Source organism: Harpia harpyja, chromosome 3 (genome assembly GCF_026419915.1).
Source record: "Harpia harpyja isolate bHarHar1 chromosome 3, bHarHar1 primary haplotype, whole genome shotgun sequence".
In the NCBI taxonomy this organism is placed as follows: domain Eukaryota; kingdom Metazoa; phylum Chordata; class Aves; order Accipitriformes; family Accipitridae; genus Harpia; species Harpia harpyja.
In genome coordinates, this window is record NC_068942.1 from 77,410,237 (window position 1) to 77,438,015 (window position 27,779).

At 46.8% G+C, this 27,779-nt stretch overlaps 1 protein-coding gene and 1 long non-coding RNA gene across 3 annotated transcripts; both read right to left on the reverse strand.

Moving 5' to 3' along the window:
• Positions 1 to 6,362: 6,362 nt before the first annotated feature.
• LOC128140252 (uncharacterized) lies at positions 6,363 to 8,330 on the reverse strand. Its single transcript, XR_008234668.1, has 3 exons — positions 7,996 to 8,330; positions 7,303 to 7,395; positions 6,363 to 6,746 (listed from the first exon to the last, which is right to left on the reverse strand). It is a non-coding gene; the product is annotated as an uncharacterized LOC128140252 (long non-coding RNA).
• A 2,929-nt stretch (positions 8,331 to 11,259) lies between these two features.
• DACT1 (dishevelled binding antagonist of beta catenin 1) lies at positions 11,260 to 26,021 on the reverse strand. 2 transcript variants are annotated; one of them, XM_052783496.1, is made up of 4 exons: positions 25,568 to 26,021; positions 23,316 to 23,448; positions 21,629 to 21,784; positions 11,260 to 19,147 (listed from the first exon to the last, which is right to left on the reverse strand). In XM_052783496.1, the coding sequence occupies exons 1-4, from the start codon at positions 25,913 to 25,915 to the stop codon at positions 17,403 to 17,405; spliced, it is 2,382 nt and encodes a 793-aa protein (XP_052639456.1). In that variant the 5' UTR covers positions 25,916 to 26,021; the 3' UTR covers positions 11,260 to 17,402. The 2 variants fall into 2 exon arrangements, with proteins under 2 accessions (XP_052639456.1, XP_052639455.1); XM_052783495.1 differs by having other exon boundaries at positions 11,260 to 19,261; positions 25,568 to 26,010.
• Positions 26,022 to 27,779: the final 1,758 nt, after the last annotated feature.

Consider the following 27,779-nt stretch of genomic DNA (forward strand, 5'->3'; position numbering starts at 1 on the left):
CACAAAAATCTGGAATTTCCAGATACATTGTGAAGCTGCTGCAACATCCTTTTGCAAGACGAGCGCACAAACTCAAATCTGAGGCAGATCAAGGAATCACCCTACACGGATGCCTCTTTCCAAATACCTAGTGCTATCGTCCAAGTCTTTTAACTGAGTCCAGCGTCCTCTTGGTGATTACCCAAGGCTTTGTTAGACATGCAAATGAGACACTCATCTAGGATCTTCTTAGATGAGGACTTCGTGATGCGCTGCCTGCCTTACAGTGACAATGAAAGATTTTTTTTGGTCATACTGGAGACTTGCTGAGTGTGCATAGGAGAGCAGGCACTCAGAAACCAAGGTTTTGAGGAGCTGACAGCATTCCCAACTGACAGCACACCAGTTCGCCTGTTCAGCGAAACCACCGTGAACAGTAGTGAGGAGTAGGCAGGCAGCCAACGGAGATTGCTGCCTCCTGTGCTCATCTTCACCTTCCTTTCATCCTGCAACCTCACTTACCCTTCTAACCAAAGCTGTAGGCTTCAGGCTGAGGCTGGCTACCTGTTTATACATTATTACTCTGGCCTCCTGAAAGTTTGGACACTGGTATAGCGCAGAGTAAGAAAGAAAGAAAGTGCAGTCATCATTTCAGAATCAGCATCTAACACACCCAGTAGTATCTGAAACACCGGATTATCCCAACACTCATGCTAAGAACTAGTTTTCCAGCTAACTAACTGCTGAGAAATGTTGACGTTTTGAAACATGTTCCCTGATGGATTACTGCAATCAAATTATGGGCATGGCACTATTTAGTAGCATTTATTAGGTGCTGCAATTTCAAATAGTTTAAACATTATCAGTGAATGAAGCAGGCAGTTATTAGGTAATAACCTGGACCCACTAAGTACTCACTCTCTCCCTGCATTATTCATTCCCCTGTACCAACATTTTTTGATTCTAAAACATTTTGTTAGGATGAAGGTATTCTGCAGCTGTAGGAATGGGAAAAGCAGGGATCAAGAGATGGGAGGGGGTTAGTAAGGGAGGAGCAGGAGCTCAGAGTAACTCATGGGCAACTGGCAGCTTGAAGGCTAAAACTGCCAGATCCATCCTGGAAGTGAACTTTTGCAAAACAGCTTCCTGGAATAGGGCCTTTGAAAGGTCAAACAGCACTGGAGAATCCACTGACCTGCCAGCAGCCAAGGAGATGCAGCTCTGGCCCAAGGTGATGAGAGAGCCTGAAATCCCAGTTGCGCTGCATGGGCAGCAAGAGCCACACACCCAGCATTACGCAGAGCAGCTTGTTTCAGCCCGAAAGTGGCACAGCCTGGCCAGCACGGTGCTATACCCGCACTAATAAACCTTGCTCGATGCAGCTATATTCTGCTCGTTCCAGAGACAACTTCAGCTTTCCACTGCACAGCATCAGCTTGCTCCAAAAGACCAAGACTTAAATGCCAATACTTATACTTTCAGAGTCCAGTATGGGCTCCCCCATACTGCATTTGAGCATTATTTCCACATACTGCTGCGTTTTGCTAAGCCATTCTGCTCATTTCCAGGAGGATCCCACGGGGTTAAGGAATTAGCCTGGGGCATGGGAAAGTTGAGCTTCATTCCTTGATCTGCCACAGAAACCCCAAGTGCCACTGGGCATATCACTCAGCGCCTGCACTTGGGTCTCCTAACTGTAAAATAGGGATAGGAACCCTGTGAGGGTGTTGGCAAGAAGATAAAAGGTATTACCATCAGGGAGGTGCTTCGATGCTGTGATAAGAGGGGCCATGCAAAAAACTTAGATAAACAGTTTCAAAACTCTCAGCTTTTTGGTGCTTTCTCTTCTACACTTGATGTACTCTGATTTCACACAGCCAGCTTCAGTCTTGTTTGCTCACAGCTTCCTAAGCTTTAGAGGTTTCCAGCCCAAATAACAGGTCTTCCCTCAAACTGCAGAAGGTCGTGATCTTTACAATGGCAGTTTGCACCCTACGTTTTAAAGGGAGTAAGCAGAAATCTCCATAACGCTTCAAGGCCAGCGGAGCTAAGGCTTTACACTTGAGCACGAGAACATCTGTGTCATTTCCCAATTCTATCCCATTGACCACAACATTCACCCTCAGACCACACCACCAAGTGAAGCCTTTTCCAGAAATGCTACATCTCTAATGATTGCAAGCTCAGTTTTGCCCGTTAGCACTTCAGCAGACGTTTTAGGAGCAAGAGGGAGAATTATAGATAAATCATTCCCCAAAAACCCTAGAAAAAGAAACCAAATCCTGCAAATACTTTCTAGGATCAGTGGTTTAAGCTTTCATAGACACTGAAGAACTACAAGAGGACATGAAGTCACTGCAGGAAGATGTAAACAACCCATGAAAAAAACATTGCATTTCAAAAGATGAGGTACTTCTAAGGCCATGGCATTCTAAACAGAATTATCTGATGCCAGCACTGTTTATTTGGTGTCTGAGGTCTCACATGCAGGGCAGCCACAGCTTATCAGAGAAGAGTTGTCACCCATTTAGAGAGAAGCTTTAAGCTAACAAATTCCTGCACTGTGGAGATACCAACCATATGGGAGAAGAGGGCTGATCGTACTCATTTTCCACTAGGGAAAGCAGTTGCCAGCACCACTACCTCCTTCCTCAGGATTAACGCCAATCAAACAGCATAAGGAACAAATAGGTGAGCCAAGTAGGAGTCCTAACATCAGTATTCCAGTTACCCAATGTGCATATATATACAGCTAAACACTTAATAGATTCAGTTACTTCAAAGCACCACATTACTTGGCTGAATTGACCCCCACTTCCACCCTATTAGAGGGTGCTTAAGAGAATAAGAAGCTTTCAGTCATGTTCAGCAATATGGTTGTCATGCACACTGGGGTAGACTGCACAGAAATCCAGCAAAAAAATGGTGTGAATTATTTTTTCAGTTTCTGAAATTACTTTGCTGATGGGCCAGTGTCATTCTGCAGGTTCATATAACATCAAATAACCTTCTGGTCCTTTGACAACCTGTGAATTACAGTTAAATAAGCCCTAGTAGCTTGTTCCTTGACGTTAACTATGGAATTATGTTGACATATGAAGAGTCGACTCATGTTGTGTTGCTCAGCATTTACCCTGTGCCAGCCAGGAGCATGCTTGGATAATTCTGCCTAAGTAGTTACAAAAACAGCAGAACTCAGGAGAAAAGGCTCCTGCAAAATTTGGCACCATTCCAGTTCGCCAGCTAAATGATTCCATCTGATATTCAAAACAGGCAGGTGGAAAATTATCCAGAGACACACCATCATGTTCTGCCTGAACAAATATAAGAGGGACTAAAATACCACTTTGGACAGTAAGTCAATTTAAATCTAAGTGCTTTCCCATCGATCCTCCAGTTTTTCTGGAAGATGCACAGGCTGTTTTGCTGTGGAAGAGAACTATGTGTCTGAGGGTTTGGAGGGGGGATGTTAATTTATGTTTTCCTCCTCACTGGGTAGGATTCAAAGGGAGTCCAGCTTGTTTCGCCATGCCAGCCTGTCGTTTTATTCCACCAGGCCTCCTATGCAAATAAAATCACCCAGTGGGTTTGTAAGGTCTGCTCACAACAGTGTTATAACTAATTACCTGCAAAAGCCACGATGATGCTAAGCAGAGCATGCTCGGAACTGCATCTCACCTGACATCCAAAAAATTAACACGCATTACAAACACTGATCCCCAAGGTCAACTCCTCTCATGACAAGATGGGTTTTGCTCTCACGTAACAGGAGACACATCAGATGTAGTTCTTACATGGTATGATCTCCACGCTCAACACACTACCAACCTCACAGGTTGCAAAGTCAGCAATCGTGTCAGTGCTTCTGACATTGCAATGTCCGCTAGAAAGACGTATTAGGCTTTATTATAAACAAACAGGCTTTGGTACAAGGAGCCATATTTCAACTACTTAAGCCCTAATGCCAAACTTGGTCTGTTTCAGAAGCAAGATAATACAGCACTCTCATAGTATATTATCCTTGCTTTTCAGTAGCCATAGATAAGTATCATTATGTCACTGTGAAAAAATGCACTCAATTATCCTACGTTGTTATTACTTAATCTGCGTTTCAAAAAAAGCTTTAGACTGAAAAGATGTTAGATAAAGGCTAAGTATTGAAGATAAAGGCATTGCTTCACTGAATATATGCTGTAAAAGCATGAGCTGTGGTTGCACACATTTAAATGAACCAGGCTCCTCTCAGCGCGTTCCCATATTGGCAGAATCACAGCCACAACAGGCTGCTTGCACAAGAAGGTTGTTGGAGCGCTAAAAGCAAAATGCAGAGGTAGGCTGGGGAAGGAGCCTGGTCCGTGTAGGAGGGAGGCTTTGCAAAGACTTCTGTAACGCTTAGCATGAATCTCCTGCCCGATGCACGGAGACTGGGTCCCTGCTAAGGTCTGTCCAGGCACCACACACATGGCCAAGCTGCGTATGGCACGACTGAAGGTGATGGTCCAGCCTGAGGCTTTCTCAAATGGGAAAAGGAGTTGTATTCAGAAGAGCACAGCTGCCAGTTTCTCATTCTCTACACACTCACCGGCGAGAAGTAGCAGGACTCTTACTTTGGATACCCATGTTTGGATTACAGCTGCAACCCCGTGTCAGTGCTATGTACTTTAATGGTCCCCGAAAATGGGTCTGGCAGTCGGAATTGACAGCAAATTGATTGAAACCAGATGTCGTGAAAAACGCCTTTTCCAAGTTCAATGGCACATGAATGGTCTTAGCATGCCCCCAGATAATCTGACTTCTGTGCCCCAGTCTGCTGCAATAAACTAATTAGGAGGATAATATTTTGTCTCTGCATTGTGAACTCCTTGGGGAAAGGAGCTTTTTGATTGCATACACAGCCCATGACCTGGTAGGGTCTAAATCTCACTGGATGATGTGCATAGTTATAGTGGGACCTCAGCTGAACACCCTGAGCTCATGTTACTGTCTGGATTAGCAAAACTTCAGACTATTAAATTGTCTGTGTTCTTCAGGCATTGCTGAAAGTTTGGTTTCCCCACTGAGCTAAGCTCTTTCTTGGCATAGTCAAAAGAAGACAAACAATACACCATAGGTACAAAACCACAGAAGTAAAAGCAGCATCGAGCTGTTGTTTGGCCAAGCCAGCAGATGCACTATGGCAATATTGGCTTTGTAGGAGAGCAGAGATGGCCAGAGCCTGCATGCTCAGGCCTCGTCACTTTGTAGACCTCATCATAACAGCTATATTCACACTGGCTCCACTAATTAACACACCCTGCCAGACCCAGCCTTGCGCTCTTCAGCCTGTACATGCAGAGCAAGACCCCAGTTTGGTCAGCTTGTACTCCCCAAGGCAGATAAAAATGACCTCGAAAGCCAAGCTTGATTCATGGACTGCCATTAGACGGTCCCTGGGAAGATGACTGATTGATCCTGTTTACCTTCAGCACTGCAAGGCGTTTAACACCAGGTTGGGAGAAGCACAGCTTTGTAGTTGTCATTCTAATGGGCTTCAAGACAGCTATTTGTTTAGGAGCATGGTAAGACTTTTCAGACTACTGGTTCCCAGGGCAAGGCTCTGAAAGTGTATCACAGCACATGCAAAGTCACAGCGCTAAAAACGCTCTGCAAAGTATTACCAAGAAAACCTGTCCCTGCTCTATTTCCCTGCCAAAATTACAAAAAACCCAACGAATCCTACAGCGTTCAGCTCACATCTTTTCCAAAAACTGGGGGAAGAAGCCTGCAGCTAAGGTACGGAAGAGAAAAGGTTGAGAGCAGACTCTCCTGGTGACTAATGCAGCCAAGATAAACATCTAGATGCTCGCTAAAACATACAGTATCACACGCAGATTAAAGGCTCCTTCCGAGATTTTGCAAGCAGCCAGTAACTCCTACCCAGCCATCTGCCCAGAAAGGGCCTCCGACTTGTCAACCAATCCATTTCCCGCCAGTGCCACAGGCTGGGTGATACTGATCTCTGCTGTGTTTTGTTATGAGAGCTTTGATGTAAGAGTCTCTGCCGAAGCGGCAGCCCCCTTTAGGGAACAAAGCCGCGGTCTAGGCAGGCTCTTCACCAGTTGTCCAAGTATTAGGTTCTTTTTCCCAGCTTCGGGCAACCCTATCGCTAACCTTTTCCTGTGACCTTTTGCAGGGAACCTTCTGCTCGTGGCCATCTGCGTCCTCCCCCTTTTCTTTTAAAGCATTCACCTGAGCGTTTGCAGCAAGCAATTACACACACACCGGTTTGCATCAGTCACAAAAGCTGTAAGCCTCCAATTAACCACCTCATGCCTTTTAATGATACAACGCTAAACAAGGAAGAGAATTAGAGGGAACATCCTCAGAAGTGCTTTGCAGCAGGACAGAGCAGTCTTTATTATTGTTTATATTAGGGTAGCACCTAGGAAACTCAGCTAGAGGCTGTGAAAACAAATAGAGAACTTGGGGAATTAATTTAATATGGAGAATTTATAGTCTATAGGACAAGACAGAGTAGGTGGATGAGGTGTAGTGTAATGAGGAGAATACAATGATTTTCTAAGGATCAGAATAACCTGCCAGCATCCTTCATTCGTCACTGCCAAGTTCCTGTATCCTCCCTCCTCGACACCACTTCAAGAGTGTGAATGCTGACAGAGGGCTCAATAGCAAAGATGAGTGCTTCTTTGACTCCCAGAAGACCCATGCTGCAAAGCGCAGGGGAACGCGTTGTCTCTGTCTTCAAAAGATAGCTGAAGATACTGCACCTGCTCAGAAGGTTTCAGGCAAAACAGCATTTCAGAGGAATTCACCAATTCAGCAAAATCTCAACAAGGTGAGTCAATTTTGCCCAGGTTCCCATGAAACTCGCACAGGGCTCCAAACATCAGAAACCTGCTGAGTTTCCTGCCTGGTCACCCATCTGGTTCCTCCACCGTTCAGGTTTCCAGGGCCCTGGGGCAGCCTGCTGCCAAATAGGCTGCTTCGCAAGAGGGGATTTTGCTGCTCCCACACTTCTCAGTTTGGGGTGTCCCAGGTATTAGACCATCTCAGGGAGGAAACACAAGAGCATCCGTAGATGGAGAGCCCATGAAACCCAGTAGAGAGGCTCAGCGCTCCAGAGATCGGCCCTTGAGACAGCCCACGGTGCAAGCTGGTGCACTATTCTCTTTTGCAGAATTTCTACTTGGTCGTGTTTTGTTCCACTTTGGAGGGAATTCAGCCTAATTTAATCAAAACTAAACTTCTTCCCAGAACAGTATCATGTTTTTAAACCCATTCCTTGCAGACACCCTCACAGGACAGCTGCAGCCACTTATGTACCTCTCAACAGCAGCCTTTGCACATCAGTCCTGTTTCAGCTGCTCTCGGGTCAGAGGCAGAGAACTGTGTATCGTGTACAGCCCACCAGGAACACTGCAGGGATATACAAATCAAGTCAAATCTAAATTGTCTGGTCTGGAAGGCAGATGATACAAACTATCTTACAGTCCTACGAGCTCCCCAGGGGAGGAGAATGAGGTAAAATCTCTGCAATTTATCCATGAGCTTCTAATGGAAATACTTGATCTGCCTGAGGACTACATGCCTGATACTGCAAGTGACTACAGCATAATGGGCTGACCCCAGGGCTCAGACCAGTTCATCAGACTCACAGACAAAGGAAATGAGGGAAAAGGAAGAGATTTACTTGGAAAAATCACTGCCTAAATGACATTTTTTTCCTATGATTTGCTAGAAAATAGGGGGAACAGATTTTGGAAACATTGAGATGAGGCAATACCAAAACAAAAGAGACTGAAGGATATTAAAGTATATGAGAGGGTTCTTGTTCTGCTTCATATAACACTGGACATTTCTCACTGCTCATGGACCAAGAGATAGCAGCAGCAGCTGCTGCGCACAGACACCTTTGCTCACCGTGTTCAGTCACCAACAGGCTCCACTGGGAGCCTAATTTTATCTATGCTATGAGAAACATGTTTCCAGAAGTCTGTGTTGTCCCCAAAGACATACCTGCAACGTGTCGAGCAAGCGCCGAGGCTCCTCCTTGGGATGCAGCCGGGCGTGCTGTGAAAGCTGAGAGCTCCTGAGCACGCTGTGGGGAAGTTCTCCTGGGGAACATCTGTGGGAGATACTGACACCAGCTGTAGGGTTATGTGGGGCTTGAGCAACAAACCATCTGTCAAGACCTGCTTATTAGGATGTTTACTCATAAAATTGGCCTTTTCATCAGTGCACCATAAGTGGTTTCTGGAAGTAGCCCTGACCACCAAGAAAACGGTCTCAGAATCAATCAACAGGAACAAGAGTGGATCCAGCAGCCAGAGGAATCAGTTTCTAGCACAAGAACCAGCAACATTTTGCCCAGCTTCACAGCTCCCATTTGTCCATTTTGCTACCCTTCCTAATTGTAGGTCAGTAAATTATTTGGGTTTTTAGATTAATATCAGTGAGGATCCTTTGGCAGGACAAAGAGCCTTTTGTTTCCTTCCTCCATGCAAAAGCATTGACTCTCTGCTATACAGTAGGAATGGTGATTTATTATTTTCACTTCTTTTGCTGTGTTTCCTGTCCATATCATGACGCTTGTGTTGAGAAGTTAATGAATGGGGGAAGCATGACAGAAAGAAAACCCACTCACCACTCACCTTTTTTTTCGAATATGAAATTCATTGCTTATTTCATATTTTTGTAATGGATTCACAAAGTTTACTTAGACCAAAGACGTAAGTGCTGTGCTCTGAAGTCATGAGGACCACCCCCACAGCTGGATGACTTCAGATGAGAGTCAAGAGGACAGAGGATGAAAGTTAAACAATCCCACTGTAGTGGCAAAGAAAAGGGAAGGGAGGAAGGCTCAGAGCACCCACATTACCATGTACATGAGGCCATGCAGCCTACCCAGGGTGACGGTGGGCATCTGCAATAGGCCCGGGGAAGACACATGCTCTGAATCAAAAGTCAATGGCTCAGCAATAAAAGCCTCTCTCAGGGCTAAGACCATCCTTCAAGGGCAGCAAGTCTTACCCTAGATCAACACAGGAAAAAGAAAGCAGCAGGGACCACAGCAGAGATCACTATCTCCATGGCAGGGAAAGGGAGGGGAAAGAAAGGGAACTTGTCATTTAACAGTAATAATAAACATTTCTGAGCATGCTTCCTCCTCGCCCTGCAGGAGCATCTTCACCCTCAGCGCTGATGGGCTTCAGGTGGGATGAGTCAGATCCAAACTGCCCAGTCACGATGTCCCTGTCAGAAAAATATCTTGTGGTAGCTGTGGATTGTGCAGATACAGGGTTGCTTCAGGGTGTCCTGCACAGTGTTGAAGAGAGCGGTGTGTTGTTCCATACAAGCCACTCGGAAGACACCTGTAAAAAATGGATATGTTGCAGATGAGAAGGGAATAGTTTCTCTACCTTCCAAGCAACTGAACATTAAGGAAAACACTATCATGAGGTGTTTGACGGGAGAAACAAGCCAGAACTTCAGTTTCTTTCAGCACTTGTGCTTTAATGCCAAGCCACAATTTATTTCATGAGGAAGAAGAAAAAAGCAGTAAAGGAAACACTTACCAGGATGAACATGCTTGCTGTGGCCTGGAGGCATGAAGGTGGCTTAAGCAATAGCAGAGATCAGGATATCCAAGTCAACGGCCAACACTGCCCTTGATCTCATCGGCCACCGCGTGAGATGGCTGCTCGCATGACGCAGTCAGGCGCTGCTCCTGTGGTTGGTACTATGGCCTTTGCAAGCTGCTCCAACAGGATTTACAGACTGTTCTCTTATCAAACCTGATGGATTTCCTCTCCCACTCCTTTCCCAGCCTTTGCCCTGCACTGGGAGATACAGAGCATGACGCAGCATTGAGGACTGGCCTTACGTCTAGAAAGAAAAGGCCATCAGCATGATTTTGCCTTCCAAGGCTCTGGATTTTTAGCAAACTCCTACTCTTTCCTGAGTTCACCTTCCCAAGAGAAGAACAACTTCAGGAAATCGTGTCAGTCAAGAGTCCAGGAAAGAAAACTGTAATGCGATATAGGTCTAACCTGCAGAAACGCTGTGAAAGTCTCCTTTTACAGTGGGCCCTTCCAAAAGGAAACTAACCCACTGTAAATAATGTGTCTAGGAAGAGAAGACAAACTTTTAACCCTTCCCTTGCCTCTACTGTTCGCTCAGTCAAACTGCAGCTTTCCTTGAAGCCAGGCAAAGTCACCCTCTCTATGCTTCCTAGCTCTGTTCTCCAGCTCTGGGTAGGCCAGAGATCCCACTGTTTTGCTAATCCCACTGCCTGAAACTGGGATTCAAGTAAGATTAGTCAGGCACATGAATGGGTGGTGCTCCAGACTCTACAGGTTTGGTGTTTGCACCTGGCCTTCCCTGCCTGCATCATTCCCCCAGCTCCACCTGGACATCCAAGGGAAGGGAGCAAATGTAGAAAGGGTCATTCTGTCTCTTCCAGAGTGCCATTCCCAGGGCTTACACAAAGTCCTGCTATTGATACAGAGCACAAGCACGTTCGCTGTTATGTATCTCAAAGTGTTTTTAGCTCAGTGTCCTCAAATACAACAAATAACAAATGCATCTCTTCCTTTATAAGCACTTCAATTACTGCTTAAAGCACGGACTTAAGATAGATACTGCTTCTCCCAAGTTCAGATTAACAGTTTGAATCAAATTTCACCATACGGGGTCTGGCTCTTAAGGGAGAGCAGGGAGTCCTTCCAACATTAACCAAGAGAAGTCACTGGGACAGCTTGTACAAACAGACATAGGACACTTGCAAACACAAGCTTAAAGACCTTGATCCACCAGCATTCCTGAGCATGTGCTTAATTCACTCCAGCCACGAAGTACCCAAAGCATGCGCCGAAATGCTTCACTGAGTAAGAATGGGCTTTAATCACATGCTTAAACACTTACTGCATGAGTACTTCAGAGATTAAGATTGATTAGGTCCTTCTCCTCCCTGTACCTCATGCTTCCTCCTCCTCCTCATGAAAATCTCGTTTCTGAAGACACGAGGCTCACAGAGTGCAAGGAGACACAGGGAACATATTTTTCAACAGGTTGCAAATTTTCCAGCTTCCTGTCCTTGACCACAGAAGACCTGAACCCTTTCTAGGAGAAAACACTTTATTTGCTTACAAAGCCATTACATCATGAGTCCAAATCATATAGATTTTCCTTCGGTATTGTCATGAAAATCTTAGTTCCCAGGACTTCCAACTCTTTTAAAAAGAACAAAAGACAGATTTTTCAGAGCTTGGCTCAGTGAAATCAAGTTATTAATGTTAATATACTTTATTGATCTTAAAGGAATACAGCATGGAAACAAAGGCCATTAACTGAGAGAAAGACTCTGTTTACATCAACAAGTCATTCAGCACAGAAGGAGCAGATCCAAACTAAGGTCCCCCCAAGTACAATATATGCAGTTCAAGTGTTTACTTCAGCCTAGATTTAGTCTGGTCCCCAAAGTCATTTGGACCAAACTTGTCCACATTTTTTGACTGGAAGCTATTCTAGGGAGCCATCACTGGTTCAGACCCCCATGTCCCTGTCCAGGTAGAAGCACATCTGCTGTGCCCCTGGAGTGGACCATCTGGATTAGCGTTCCAAAGGCGTCTAGTTAGCATGCACCAAAACTGCTCTGCTGTCCAAACCAATACACAGTAAGTGGAGACGACCACGGGATTCTCTTCCAGACTGCTCTGTTGCTCCGAACAAAAGCCTGAATGTAGCCACAGTCAGAGGGAGAGAAAAACTCTCCAAGGACAGCAAAGTCCCAAGGCAGGGTGCAGTAGATGCGCTCTGTCACTAGGATGGTTCGTTTGGTTTGGAGGTCATCTACTTTTCCTACAATTTAGAAGCAACTGTAGGATGTAAAATTGTTGCCCAACAGTGGCTTCCACGGTAGGCTAGTATATGGACTATGTCCATAACAGTGTTTGCAATACAGGGGGACGATGCTCACCATAACAGAGGAGTCTGGCACAGACTGCCCGTGTGAAAGGGTGGATGAAATTATTCTGCCATAGGACAAGAGTGACCAGAAACACATGTCCATAGTTTGAATAAATGCTTGCCACCATCAGCCAAGCATGCAAAGTGAAGTTCTTTGCAAAGCAATGCAAAACTTGTCTTCAGCAGCAGTTGGGAGGACAAAAGACTAATAAATAGTGAGGAAATCCAATTGCATAGACAATTCCCATCAGCTACACCAAGATCACAGGACTACAGGAAACGGTCTGCTGGGTCAGCAGGACGGTGCATCTCCTCCAGCTAATGGTGCTTCAGCAGTTGCAGGAAAAGACAATCTTTAGTGGGAGCACGCAAGCCTGGCCACTATTTGCAATCCATTCACCTCACACTCCTCCTAGCATCCACAGTCATTGACTGGGGAGGGTAGAGCACACATCCTTCCCTACCTTCTCTGACCCCTTTGAACTTGCTGATATTGTATCTGCCTCACTATTTCCTGTGGCAGCAAATTCCCTGCTATGTAAAAAAAGCACCTTCTATTATCCCTTTTAAATGGATCTCCCACTCATTTCCATATGTCTCCCCTCATTTCAGCATTGTGGACTTTTTTAAACCCCAGAGCAATTGTTTCTCACCACAGTGCTCCATCTATAATGTTTAGTTAGAGAAAGAAACATCATGCCATGCAAGAAGCCTCAACACAATTCCTTGGAGGTTCAGAGAAAAGCAAGTTTGAAACGTAGACCTGGAGCTCATGAATTGTCTCCATTGGTTTGCAGTCTCTGTATCCTCTCTGCACTGTGCACAGGACACTGCAAAGAATTGAGAATGGTTCAGTTTTTTGTACTAGCAGCTCAGTTGTATGTATTATTGTTGGCTACTCCAAAGGTACATACTAGATGCTGAAGTTAGCTATTAAAAATGTCTTTAGCTGTTTCTGCTTCCTCAAAATGTTCATGTCCTTGTTCTCTCCTGTGAGAAAAATCACAGGCTGAGGGAGAGCCCTGCCCGGCATGGTGAGTCATCTGCCGAGTGGTGACCATGGCTAATAAAAGCCTTTGCTGCCCTTTGTGGCAGAAAGGGATGGAGGTCCCTCAGGGATGGCTTTGCTGGTTGCCACCTGAGGAGCGCCTGACCTTTCTCTGAGCCAACAAACAGATTTGGGATTAGTGAAGGCACAGGAGAATCTGTTGTCAGTCCTTATCCAAGATGAACCCCATGCCAGAAGAAAACTAGAAAACTTTTAAGGGATGGACAGATTCCCTCTGAAGCCCCAGGACAGGGAAAGCTGCAAGGGGCTGGGACCTACAGGCTCTCTGCAAGCAGGAGTTGTGCTATGGAAGGTCAAAAACAGACCTGGGTGACTGGAGCTTATCACTTGTCCCAGTAAAGGGACAAGTCCCTCTTCCAGGACTTGGCCAGATGGTTAAAGCACCTTGGCAACCGGCAGTGCTGATAGTGGCCTTGATCATTTAAAGAGTACTGGAAGAAATGAGGCAGAGTCCCTTGGAGGACTCCGTTTAGCCCAGTCCAACTTACTGAGCTAGGCATTAGACTGGAACACCTCCTCTTTCAGCCTCTCCTGGAAATAGAGACGAAACAGGATCAGACCACTCCATTTATGGGACTCTCCATTCCCACCTTCCTTCAGACCCAGCTGTCCAAACCGGCACATCGCGTTTCTCACGACAAGCGTGAGGTCCACAACAGAGGCCCCCCATGCAGTTGGGAAGTCTAGGCACAACGCCAGGGCCTCTCTCCGACCCCGCACACACCAGACACAGCTTGCTTTGTGATCCGCTGACCCACAGCTGGTGGCTGGGGTTAGGAAGCAGAAGAGAGACCCAAAAAGCCTGCTGGAAGGCAGACAGCCCGGTGACGCTCTCATGACTTTCAGACGACAGCACTTCAGAGCGTGCATGACGCCGATTCCTGCACTGGAAGAGATGGTACCTGGGAGGTGTGCAGCGACACTATATAACCTGAATCGCAAGAAATCCAGCTAAAGGGGTCTGCTCTTGTTCTTTACGTTAAGCATATGCTTCTGTACTTCCCTGCACTCAGTTATATATGGAGCACAGGGGTAGCTAATCCCAAACCTCCCTGCCACAGCCTGCCCCCACCTTGAAATAGGCCCCAGTGTAATGAAGAGAAACGTTCCCGCTTCAAGCTTCCAAAGACTACCATAAACACTGGGGATAATTAAAATGTGAACATTATGAAAAATACACTGGCAAGGACTCAAGGCTGTGGAGCTGGAAAGCCAGGTAGCTTAAACAAGTGCCAGATATTTAACTGGTCTCCAAGATTAGCAGATGTTTTTCAACCTAACGTTGCAAAAACTTACTAACTTAGATGTGTTTCCTAAATCAGAACCAGAGAACAGGATGTGTGCTGTGTATTGGGACCATATCAAGTACTTTTCCAGCACTATAAGATCTTTCATTTAGAGAAAAAAGGGGGGGGGAGGGGGATAGAGAGAAAAAAACTAGTCCTGTTTAAAGGATTCTGAATGCTTACCTAAATCGTATATGAAAAGGAAAATTCATTCCCCAAACTGAGAAGACTCAGATGCAATTAAGATGGAGATAGCATCAGCCCATTTCCCCGTCTGGTATTGAGCTATTCAGCAAGAGTACTGCAGAATACAGTGGTTGCAGCTGATACAGTCTTAGCGATACTTAGGTGGTTATTTTCTTTTTTTTTTACTCAATTATCTAAAAAGAAACTATTCAGCAGCTCAGTTTTGAAAACCAGTCTCTCTCACCTGGTACGAGATGATCTGCTATGGCACTGCAATTAAAAACTCATCATCCCAAAGCCACTGGTTTGTCTTCTCACCAGCGGCTCCTTTACAGCCAGAGAGACATAGAGTGCACATCTGAAGATCCTCTCTCCTACTCTGCTACACCTTTGAGATTTGCAGGAATTTGCACAGGTTTTTCTCGCTCAAAGAGAGATTATGTGGCATGATTAAGAGGTACTCTAGGAAAGAAGCTACTAGCTTTGACAAGCTTCTTGACATTCCCTTTGTTTGATATAACACCCATCGGTTATTAATGGGAATGCATTAAGCTGCTGCTTAGCCTTAGTAATGCCATGTTTAATAACAAACATTACTTCTCTTCCCCTCTCTGCAGTGGCAGCCATTGTCCAGTAATTTCTGGATGAATTATTCTGTATCAATATATAAAATTTTTATACATACATACATATATATATATATATATATATACACACAAGCTGCTCTTCCATGTGTAAAGCAATGGGAGAGTTATGACCAGATAAGGTGAGTTACAGCTTTTCATGTATCATGAGAGATGGAAATGCAAAGACTTTCTGGGTCACTGAATCCAGAACCTTGTGACCATACTGCAAGACCCCTTACAGAAACTGACATTCCTCTATTAAAAAAAGGAAAAAAAAAATACAAGAGACATTTTATAGGTAGGGATTTACTACACTGCAGATTAAAAAATAAAATCTGCCGCTTAGAAAAAGCGTTACCACTGTCTCAGAAGCTGCTCCCGGAGGCATTTAATTCTGGGTGGATCTCTCCTTCCTACATTTGCAATGCAAGGAAACCTGAGAAAAAAACTGCTCTGCCTTTCAGGTAGGTGACAGCAGGAAGGACACAGAGCAACCACAAAGGAAGATGTCTGCTCAGCAGATCTTGCTATGGAACGGGCAGGCTGCACACACATCCCTGAAATTCATACCAGTCACAGCATCCACACCGCTTGTATGTCCACTGTTTCACGGATGCCAGAGCAGAAGATGAACCTGCAGAAACCAGCCCAACCCCTGGGCCTGCTCCATCAGACATGCCTGCCATAAACCTCCAGCCTTCCCACCAGGCAGCTTCAAAACTGTTGCTGCAAAGGGAAGCAGTGCTGTCTACGGTTAGCTCCTTTCTCCTTTGCTGGCAGACTCACCTCCAGTCCTATGGGAAGAAAGAAACTGAGACAGAGACCGGTGGGTGCCACAATTGTCACTTCTTTCCATAACCTTGTCAGGGTTGCGATACAGTCAGCCACCATACCTAAAGAGGGCACCAGGGACCACAAGCCTATCCTCTCCTCCACCCAGCCCAGCTCCCAGGGCGCACAGCTCTTGGGGATTCATTTACTGGACGTTTCAGAGGGACACCTGTTGCGTTACACAGATCTATTCGGTTACAGAAACCTACCATCTGCCCCTGTGTTGTACCAACCAAAGTCTGCAAGCTCCCTGACAGAGAGAAGGATTAATATCACATGTCCACCTGCTCCGCAACATGAGCTGCCCATAAGCAACAACCTGAAGATGTCTCTGAGCTCCTAAATCCCACCTTGCCCTTAAAAAATGCAAGTTACGGGAAGATCAAGAGGAGCCATGACCATCCAGTTCCCTCAAAGCACAAGTCACATCCACAGCAACATTTTAAACATTTTAGGCATGCTCCGTTTCCTGCATGGCTAAATGCAGAGTATGTTAACAGGTCACATCAGAGACATGGAAGTGGTGACACCAATATAAAACCATTGACTGGGTCTGCACCAATGTAACAAACTTTAAAAAAGTATTAAAACAGACTGTTTATTACAGCATATGATGTGTTATATTAATTTACACAATGATATATATATAAAAACAGCCATTGATGATGTACAGTAAATTGGACATCAACAGGAATATTAAAACTACTGATACTCATGCACGTGACATGCATATGTTTTTTTTTTTTTTTAAAAAGCAGTTTTACACAATATACTGAAGTTACTAAGCCTTGGTCAGCTGCTCCAACAGTTTACTCTCAACATCACCGCTATCCGCAGCGGGACTCCCAGGAGATCGGAGCAGAGTGCACTCCAGAGAAGGCGACTTAACCTCGGAGACAGATTGAACAGGAGCCCTTTCCTGGTGGGGGAAGGCTGGGGGAGGACAGGGGTGAGTTTCAAGAAGAGAATCAACAAGAAAAGAAAAAAAAACAGGCCAGACTACCAGGAGGAAGAAGTTCAAGATGTGGCAACAGGAGCAGCAGAAGGGGACAAGCAAAAACATGAAGACCACCCACACTCCCTCCCCCTTATCCCCTAAAAACTTATGACCTTAAGCTGTCGATATCCTCTATAAGACCCAGAACTGGAAAAACTAGGCAAGGAAGATCCATTCCCAGAAACATTAGCCTTTTTTCAAAGCCTTCTGACACCATGCACTAGAGGCTGTTCACCACTGAAATGGCAGTGTTATGGGTTTTTTTTTTTAAAAATGAGTATAATGGTCTTTTATTTCCACGTAAAAGGCACTAGTATCCACCCAAGTTCTGAAGACAAGTGACATAATTTACCTTAAGTTTTAAATATTTGTATAAAAAAAAAAAAAATCTGTGGAAATATGTACACAAAAGCACCTTGCTTCCGAAAGCAGAAGCAGATACATTCCACCGAGTCACCTCACTAGACGGTTGTCATGAGCTTCAGGGAGCCCGACCGAAAGCGGAGAATTTTCTTCTTGAGATTATGGGAGGCTTTGATTTTGACAAAGGCCTTTGCCGCATTTTCATGCAGCTCCGGCGCCGCGACCGTTTGGATGGGGAGCGTCTGGACAAACTGGGACCAAATAAGGCCCCCGCTCTCATCAGAGTCGCTGGTGGTTGTGCTCTCCCCTACGAACTCCACCTCGCTCAGGCTCGACTCGCTGTCTCCAAAGCAGTTCGTCGTGTAGTTGCTCTGCTCGTCCTCGCTCGTGTCCACCACGGTGGAGTGGAACAAGGACTCGCACTCCGCCGAGTACTCCGAGTCGCTGGCCACGTAGGCGTACGGGCTGACGTAGGGCAGGGGGACTTGCGAGTAGACCCCCACGCCTTCCCGCCGGTTCCTCCTCGCCCTCCGTAGGGCCTCCTCGTAGGAAATCTCCGCCGAGGACTTCCACCGGCGGTAGTCGGCCCGCTTGTGTTTAGGCTTGGCCACCACAACCTCTCGGCCATGCCCGTGGGATCGGATGGCGGATCTGTGGAGGCCAGCCTGCCGACTCTGGAGGCCCGACTCTGGCTGCAAGCCGCTGCCTCTCTTCCCCCGCGAGGAGGGTTTTTTCAGTTTCTTATTTGTATCCAACTCATCAGGAAAGCGGCACTTCTTGCCGACTGGCTTGGTTTTCTCCCGCAAGGTCTGCGAACCGTTTTCCAGCCCGTTGGCAAGGTGGGGCCTGTGTTTCAGCACGGAGCTTTTCAAAATCTTGACATTTCGGGTGCCTTTGTGAAGCTTCACGCTTTGCTGCTGGGCCGGTATGTACTGGGCGTTCACCAGCAACCCATCATCCAGGCTCTGGGAGGAGGAGCCCTCGCTTTTGAAATCCAGCGCGGGCCTCTCCTCGACGGCGGGCGACGAGGAGCGAGCCGGCTGCAAGCCGCTCTTCAGCAGGATTTTTTTGGGAGGCTGGCTGACCCTGTTCTCCGGCTGCAGCACCACGGGCTTCCCTGGGCTCTCTTTGGGAGACGCGGCAAAAAGCTGGCCGTTCTCCTTGGGGACGTCCCCTGCCGCGGCCACTGCATTGCGGTTGAGCTCCGGAGGTGCCGGTTTGACGCCCCGTTGCAGGTGCTTGCTCTGAAGTTCGCTTGAAGCGCCGGCCGGGAAAGCCGCCGGCAAAGGTGCCTTCCTACTCTCCAGCTGCTCACCAGCCGGCTCCCTCGGCCTCTGCTTTAACGGGGAGGGTGCTGTGTGGTCCAGAGCGGTGGTCCCACCAGAAGGCAAGGACGCTTGCTTGGAACTCTTCAGGTTCACGACATTACCGTGAGCCACCACCCCTGCAGGCTGCCTGACGCACATGCTTCCATGCCTCAAGATCCCTTTGGTGGGATCGGCGTTGAGACTCGTCCTGGGTTTGTTAGTCCTTACCGCGTGAGTCTTTTTCTGAACCAGGCTTAAGATGTAACCGTCTATCCTCTTGCTGGTGGAAGGGCACGGCGCCGGCCAGGAGCCTTGCGGCAGAAAGGCGTTGGCGGATTTTCCCGAGTCCGTTTCCGATCCGGCACAAACGTCGCTAATATCGCAAGCGAGCCTCTCCTCTTCTCGCTGGGGGTTTTCAGTCACGGGGAGAAGAAACATGGGACTCTGCACAGCTACCGCATGGAGTGGGCTGGGGTACCGGTAGACGTCATTCCCGTTTTTAGACACCAGATCGCACTGGTACTTTGGATGTACATCTGCAACGACATCGAGGGAATTTGAGTGCGGTGTGGACAAAGAGCGACAGACAGAGCCTGCGGTCTGGTCCTCATGCTGGCCTTCCTTATTATAGTCCATCCAGCCTATGAGATCTGAAAGGCATTTTACAAGAGTTTAGAGAGCCTGCCAGGGACAGTTCTGCTACGTTTTTCATGTGCCATCAAGGACTCCGGTCCCATCTACACATACGACGCAATGTTTATACTATAGCAGCACTGTTCAAACAGTAGAAACCTTGCAACCAGGGATGCCATTCAAGCGATACAAAAGCAGCACTATCCTTCTGTGGGTCTCTTTGTAACTGCATTTATGTAGGATTTCCCCCAATATGACTACACGGTTAGAAAAATAAAAATCACAGCCCTAATGAGAACATTTACATTGGTTTCAAACCTGTGCCTAGATTGCTAAGAGCTTCCTAATTTACATCCAAGCCACCCAGAAGTCTGTAAGGGTCTGTAACGTTTATATGTTACACAGTCACCTGTAAAACTCACTGCAGGCCTCAGCATGTATGAATTTTATATTTTGCTTTGCTAAATCCAAAGAGAAACATAAAAAATCTAGACGAGAGACCAATTAATTCTTTTAGCTTATTGACAAATTTCAATGACAGATTTTTTCAAGCCTATCTTGGGTCAGAAAAAATCCAGATTCAATTTTATTCTTGTTATTATTATTATAATTACTACTATTATTATCACCATAATTATTTTATAATAATGCTAATAATAATAACAGATGCTCCTTTTGAGCAATAAAGGGTTAAAGAATGGGACACGGGCTCATCTTTCCACACAAGTACAAGGAGTGCAGGTCAATCCAGCTGACATCCTAGCCTTGGCTCTGCAAAGAGAGTTCTGTAAGAGAAATCCAGTGCGTTTCAAGATGCATGAGTCAGATTTAATAGCTAAGGCACTTATTTAGGAGGTAAGCGACCTTAGGAGCAGGTCTTCAATCCAAGCACCTAAGATTACTATTATTTTCTTAAGCTTATGTTGCCCTTGTCTTCTTGAGTAGAGGTACAATCTAAATGATCCTTCCAGGTCACTGTCAGTCCAGTTTTCTACCCTTGGGCTAGAAACTTCAACCAGGGTACTCAAATTTGAGTGCTCAGTGCTCATCACTTATCTAAGGCTTATTTCAAAAGAGGTCTCACAGACTTTGATAAAATTCGCTGATAGAGATGATGTTCCTGTGTGGGCAGGAGAGGAAGCATTGGGAAGTTAGGGGCAGGAACTTCCTCCAGATCACCTCACAGTTTTCCCACATTTCCTAAATTCTCTGTCAGAGTCAGGAAATGTTGCCAAAGAGACTTCCTTGAAACATGCCAGTTTGTGAAATTTCACCTCTAAAAGTGAGACGGTATGATTAATGAGAGTTTTAGGGTTTTGTGATGTATACAGAAAAAACTAGCAATGCAATCTGCTGGAAATCCTTGTGTATACTTTTCTGTTTATGTATGGCCGATGAAGATCACATATACCTTACAGCAGGGAGCACTAAATTACCTCAAGCTGCTCGAAGGATAACTTAGTGGACTTCTCAGCATCTCAGAATGAATGTATCCCAGGCTGTCTTTTCCCACTTTAGAGTTAGAAGAACTTGAATTATTTTGTCCTCGATTCACAAAAAAATCACTGTAAATTAACCTTAAAGAGCAGAATGGAAACTGGAAATACTATGGTTAGAAGCATCCTCCACAACCCAGAATGAACTAAGGCTTCTGAATGAGTATATATTGAATGAGCAATAACACTTGATCACAAAAGTCCTACTGAAGTGTCCTTTCTGGACAACAAAGGAGGCCTTCCTATTTAACCATCCCACACGTTAAGGCTTGCATCTTCAGCCTAATGTCCAAGGAAAGTCAACAGCTCTCTGCCAAAGAGACAAAATACTTTCTCCCTGTTCATGATGTCTATTTGTCTATACTATATAAACGCAGGACACACCTCAGCATGGTCACCCGGGGGTTAAGGACCATCGGAACTGACAAAATGACTGGTACAAATAGACTCCTGTGCACCCTGACCTCCTAAAACCTGTAGCTAGCTCCTTGCTCTGTCACTTTAACAAGGACGTGGCTGCTGAGGTATCTTTCATTATTACTACTTACTAAAAATGCTTTTCTAAAGGAAAGCATGAGAAATTAGGCGACTAATGTGTTTTATGTGTATAGGTACCACTGCCCTCTACTGGGTAGAGCAGCTGTCATATTTTCACATGTTATTTTCATGTGTTTAGAGTGACAAATTCACATGTAAGGCTGGACTAGTGGAGGGCAAACGGTCCTGCCTCATGACCCATGTACGTGACAGGCACTGGAATCTTTTCAGAGCACAATACATCAAATGAAAGGAAGAAGGGTTAATCCAACCCAGATACTCCTGAGGCAGTATTTCCAAAGCCAAAGCCACCTCCTGGAGTATGATGTATTCGACCTGCTTTTACTATACCTGCAGATTTAGGGCGTCCATCTGAGATATTCAGTGTTGCCTCCAAAGGGCTGCAAAAGCAAGTGCTAGAATGGCAACTGGATAAACACTCACTGAAGACAGAGTTAGATGAATTGGAGAGCGATCCAGAAGCTCCATCACTCAGCTCATAAAACCCTATAAAAATAAGAGTTTGGATTTATATTAGTTATGTCTACACAAAGTTACCATTTGTGTCCCTAGAAAGGCAGTCAAGCTCATGTTTATGTTGGCTTACTCTATTGCAATTAGTTATGGGACTTCATTCAGTCACCCAAAAAACAGTGCACAATTTAGTAATATCCTCATTGCTATGAAGGATTCCGTTTAAAAGTAAAGCACTTAAAAGTAAAAAAGCAGAACTTTACTTAGCATATGGAAATTTGAACTTTTTTTTAACCTTTACAGGGGTTTCCACATTTTAGCGAGAAAGATCCAGGCTGTGTTTGACACCCCATTCACTTAATAGTGTGTTATACTTCCAAGACAAGCTCTCCAGCTACTACTGGACTACAAAATTTTTACCAAGTGCTGAGCCCAATGCTATCCATTATTTTCATCAAAGTTCTGCAGATAAACAGTGGATGACATGAAAGAAGGAAAATGGTAAATAACGTGCAGACACAGAAAATTTTATTTCTCGGTAAACTGGGTCTACTCAAGAAAAATATGACATACCATAATCAAGATTTAAATTTAGGAAAAAGGAATGCAGGGCATGTCTACAGAATGGGGATGTACCCTGGAAAACAATAATCCTGAAAAGGACTTAGTCAGCATGGAAAAGCAGCTCAATCAAGCTTAATGATATGGCAAAAAAAGCTAATGAGATTGTTGGATGTACAATGAGACTAATGAATAGCAGTAGGGAAATGACTTCAGCAGTCTATACAGCACTGGTGAGAAAGACCTTGGAACGGTAAGCCTAGTCCTCGACTCCAGCACGCTTAAAACAAAGCTAAAAAATTGGAAAGAGGCCACAAAGCTATTTAAGAGCTTGGAAAAATGCCTTAAAACAAATGACTTAATGAACTTGACCTGTTTAGCTCATCAAAAAGAGTCAGGAATTATACTCTATAGCACCTCCAAGAGGAGAGAAAGCTGGGTACTAGAAAAGACCTTAGTCTATGGGAGAAAAGCGTATAAAAAAATCAGTGATGGAACACGTCAAATTCAGATTAGAAATTAGCAATAGTTTTAACAATTGCAAGTTGGTGGATTCTTCACTTTTTAGTGTCTTCAGAACAAGTCAAGATGCCTCTAGGAAAGGTTCCCCATAGTTAAATACCACTTACTGGCTTCAACACAGTTAGAATGGGATGAAATTCAATATATGGGGGATCAAACTGTTTGATTCAGTGTTCCCTTCTGGCTCTAAGATCAATTTTGACATGTTCCTCCTGCTGGTAGTGCTTCCTTTCACCATTTTTCCTGCAGCCTCCTTCCTAATATGCAGCAGAATTAGAACTTTTTCAACTAATTGGTGGGTGGCCTTGGAAAAAAAATAAAATGCCCCAAACACTAAAAATCTAATTAAGCTTGAAATGCTTCTCTGAATATGTTGTCTATAAACAGCGACGTTTCCAGTGGTAGGTGAACTTTGCTAGTAGGCATCGAGTTTAATTCCAGGTACCAAGGGAGGCTCCATTTTGCTGAGTATTGGCCTTACCTGAACTTGGACGACTGTCTGTCTCAAGGTGTTCATCTGTCGTTTTTTCCACGTCCAGGCGGAGATCACTTATTTGCTTATCTAGCTCTTGTAACTGATTTAGTAGGCCGGCGTCCCTCCTCCTCAAGCAGTTCTGGAAAACAAGAAGACAAACATCAGCTCCTTCAGTGAGGCAGACATGAAGGGGCTCCAAAGACAATCAGTCTTCTCCATCTGAGCATCGTGGGAAGACCTTGTCGATACTCTTTTATAAAAAAACCAAAACAGAACGAAGCCCTGAAATACTAGATAGACGCTCTGGATAAATACTTAACTGAAGGATTATGCAGGCACTTCATTCCAGCCCCTTCCAGCCAGTTCTACATAAAAAGCACGCTCCACAATTTAGGAAGACCAACACGGTATGTTGGCAAAGTGCTCCTTTGCAGGACCAGAGCTGTAACAACAAAGCTGTACTGTATGATATGGTCAAACCAGACCTGTGCACATGAAACAGGCTACTTCAGTGAAAGCACAGCTTTGCCGGTGTAATAGGGGACATTCACCACCACAGTGACGTTAGTCAGAGACCAAATCTCTTCACACAATGGGAAGAAACAGCTCTGCCAACAAGTGCCTGCAGTATGGCAACCACCTTGTTCTGCTGCACGTTATGAGCTTATAGTCTACCACATAGACAGCAAGATTCCCAGGGCTGGGATCACAGCCCTTTTATTAGTTTTGCAGTGCAGCAGGAAGGAAGAGTAATTCTTCCTCTTCTCCCATTATAATTGTATAAAATTGCTGTGAGATGAATTTTAAGGCTATTTATGAAGGTAATTTGATGGCATAAAATAAGCAATAAGAAATGATTTTGTAAGGCACTCATTAACCCACGGTCAACGCAATCAGTTTCCCTGTGTGTATTATAATGTTGCTTATCCATCAACTGTTCAGCTGCACACCCTTTAATTGTTCTGGCTACGGGGAAGGCAGGGGGTGGGGGGGCAGGAGGAAGGTTTATCTCTTTTTTTTTTTTTTTAAGTGCACCATTTGATCCGTGCCCAGCAGTGCTCTGATACGCTTATCGCAAAGAGTTTTGATGCTCATAACTGGACTAGTTCTAAGCCCGTTAAATCCAGGACAACCTTTCCCCTGGGGTGGGCCAGCCCTCAGGCAAAGGGAAACCAAACGCTAACAGTATTAGCGAGGCTGTTTGAAGACGCTGGGCTGGCATTGAACACCATCCTTGGAGAAGCAAAGGGACGATCCCAGGTCTTCTCCTACGTTTCTGACGGGGAGCCGGGAGCTGGCTGGAAGGAAGGAAGCCCGGCTGGCAGAGGTGATGGGTTCCAGGGGTAACTCACTGCGCCACCTAATGCCACCAGCGTCCCCCTCCCCCAGCGAGCACCGCATCTGGCTCCAATCTGCAATGTCAAGTGCACAAATTAAAGTGCTACCACAAATCCCCCTGGTTTTGGGGTTGGGGTTTGGTTTTTTGGGTTTTTTTTTGAGTAATGATTCCCTGGTCCTTCACTACGGCTCTTTGGCAGCCAGCCCCTTCTCGGCAGAAAAATGATTTATTTCTATCTTTTAAAGGAGGAAATAAGCCTAAATGAACTAAGGCAAAAGGCTAACAAGAAAAAAAGGGGGGGAAAAAAGCGGGGGGTTGGGGAAAAGAAGAAATCAGGCAAATAAATCACGCAATCCAACTTCTCCCTGGGTGAAAGCAAATGCTGAGCCGTGCACAAAGACCGCCAGGCACAGCTGTACGCTATTTTCATTGAAAAATGATCTGCCGCTTCATGCCGCCCTCCGTCTCTTCCCACACCAGCGCCAAAGCGCGTCCTTCAACAAAAGCATCCCTTCTTTTAAGGGGCCCGATCCCGCCCGTTACCTCCTCTCGGGGTTGCGACCCGGGAGCTCGCTCCCAACTTCCATTCAAGGCAACGGCAGCGCCTCTCTTGCCTTGAATGGAAGTCGGCCGGCCGGCCCGGCTCTGGAAACCGAAGGGAAACTCTGCAGCCACCAGCTAAAACCCGGCCGTCACCGATTTGCCACCTCTTCGTGCTTTAAACCCCCGGAGGCTGCTCCCCGCCGCCTATCACCTGCACGCCCGGTCGGCTGGGACGCTGCGCCGGCGGTGACAGCGGCGCGGGCATGCCTCCCCTTCGGGGCACCGCCGTCGTCCCCAGCCCCTTCCTCGCCCCGTCCCGCGGGGACCGCCACGGGAGAGCATCTTCCCCCCCCCCCCCCCGCTGCCCCCCGCTCACCAGCTGCCTCCGCAGGAGGAGGATGTTCTCCTCCAGGAACTTCTCCTCCAGGCTGCGAGGCGACGGCCCCTCGCCCGGCGGCTCCCCGCGGCCGCCCTGCGCCCCGGGCACGGCCCCCGCCGGCCGCCTCAGCAGGAGGCTCTTCACCAGCAATTCCTGCCGCTGCCTCAGGTACTCCAGCTCGCCCAGCCCGGCTAACGTGGCCTCCAGCCGCTCCCGGGTACGCTGCCGCTCCGCCTCCGCTTCGCCCTTCTCCCGCCAGCGCGCATCGGGCTCCCGCGGCCCTCCCGCCTGCCCCGGCCCCGCCACGGCGGCGGCGGCGGCGGCTGCCGCGGGGCTCGCCTTCATCGCAGGGGAGGGGGCGGCCGCCGCTGACAGGCCCCTGCCCGCGGGGGGCCAAGCGCCGCCGAGCGCCGCGCTGCCGCCGCCGCCGCCGCCGCCGGTCGCGAATGGGCCGCGGGGCGCCCGGCTCCCTCCCCGGCTGCCGCCGCCCCGCGCCCGCCCACCGCCGCGCCTCCCCTCCCTCCTTCCCTCCCTCCCTCCCCGCCCGGCGGCGGCGGTTCCACGCCCGAGGTCGCCTTCTTCTTCCTCCTCCTCCTCCTCCTCCCGCCCCGCGCCTCCATCGTCCGTTCCCCCCCCCCCCCCAACCCCGCGGCGGGGTGTGGGAAGGTGGGGTACGCGCTGACTTCTCCAAAAAGTCCAGCGGTGACCTCCGGAGCCTTGCACGGTATAGTGACGGGCCATCGGCAGCGCTTTGGGGTGCCGTGGTGCTTATACGGCCCGACACGTCCGAGAGCAGGAGCGTAAATGGTGCATCTGGGGAAAAAAAAAAAAAAAAAAAAATAATCCTGGCCTGAAGAAGCGAGGGGGTAAGGAGAGGGTAGGGAAAAGTGGAAAGCAGGGGAGAACATGGCAGTCTTCGCTGGTCCGCGGCGTAGGTACGAGGACCAAAGCACCAGCGAGGTGTTGCTTCAAAGCCTGTTCGAGCCGACTAGCCAAAAAAAGCCATAATGAAGTGGACTTCCTAACAGCATCTAGACTAATTGCAGCAAGGGATCTGCAATTAGGTTTTCAATGGGCACGCGGTGGAATGGGGGGGGCGGGGGAAATGCAGATGCCGAAGAAAAAAAGAAAAATGTTAGTATCAAAATAGAGCAAAAACTGAGTTGCAGACATGTTCTGAGGGAGGAGAATGGAAGAGGAAGAAGAAAGCATTGAGGGAGCCCTTTACAATATGGGGTTTGTTTGGAAAGATGTGAGCCTGCCGTACAGCAGCTCTCACAGACGTTATGAGCATAATGAAATGTTCTTTCCTGCTCTCCCTCTGTTCCTCAGAAGATTATGATTGTTTGTGGTACTGAGAGGTCTCAGATGAAATTCCTCTCCCTACTCCCATGCTTTTTGCAGTAGACAATACATTGCAGTGTGCCATACACCTACTTGATCCGTTGTAGGTGTTGGTTCGTGTTCCAAGAGCCTGCAGCTGACACAGATCATTATTTCACCATCTTCTTAAACCAGTGTAAAGTGCTTTCTAAAAAGGATATCCATTTTCCTCCTGCAGCTTATAACCAGCCCCTCGGTCCCTCCCAAATGTTGGCCCAAATGTACGTGAGGCCACACGCATCAGCTCAGAGATGGTCGAAGCTAAAGCTAGCTCCATTTCTTTTTGCTTTTGATCTCTTCCCAGAGCTGGTTCACCACACAGCCGTGTCAGCAGAGTGCATCTATGTTAATGTTTTAGTGTCAGCAGAGTGCATCTATGTTAATGTTTTAGTTTGGATTACGAGTGCCTTTTTGAACCAAGTCTCTAGGTCGTTCCGGCTTACCATGCTGTGATTCATATCGCAGAGGGATTTTAGAACAAATGATCTGAGCTGATTTGGGGTAAGACAAAAGCAGAAGAAGGGAGCACACCTAAAGCACTCCAACCGCTAATGGTTGTCCATTAATGGACATTCGGTCTGCGGGACGAGAATACAACTAGCCCAAAGTAACACCCTTGAAATAATTACAGCGTGGATGGCAGGTCCTCAGTCCAGCCCTACTGCTCGGTAAATCCATGCCTGCTGTGCTGTCCTAGCTGCTGATGTAGACGTGGATGTATGTGCCAGCAAAAGGGGGGAAGTGAGGCGGCACGGGAATAAGCAGCCAGAGAAGGTAGGGCGAGACCTTTGGGGAGCAATGTCACTGCCAGATTCAAGAGACCATG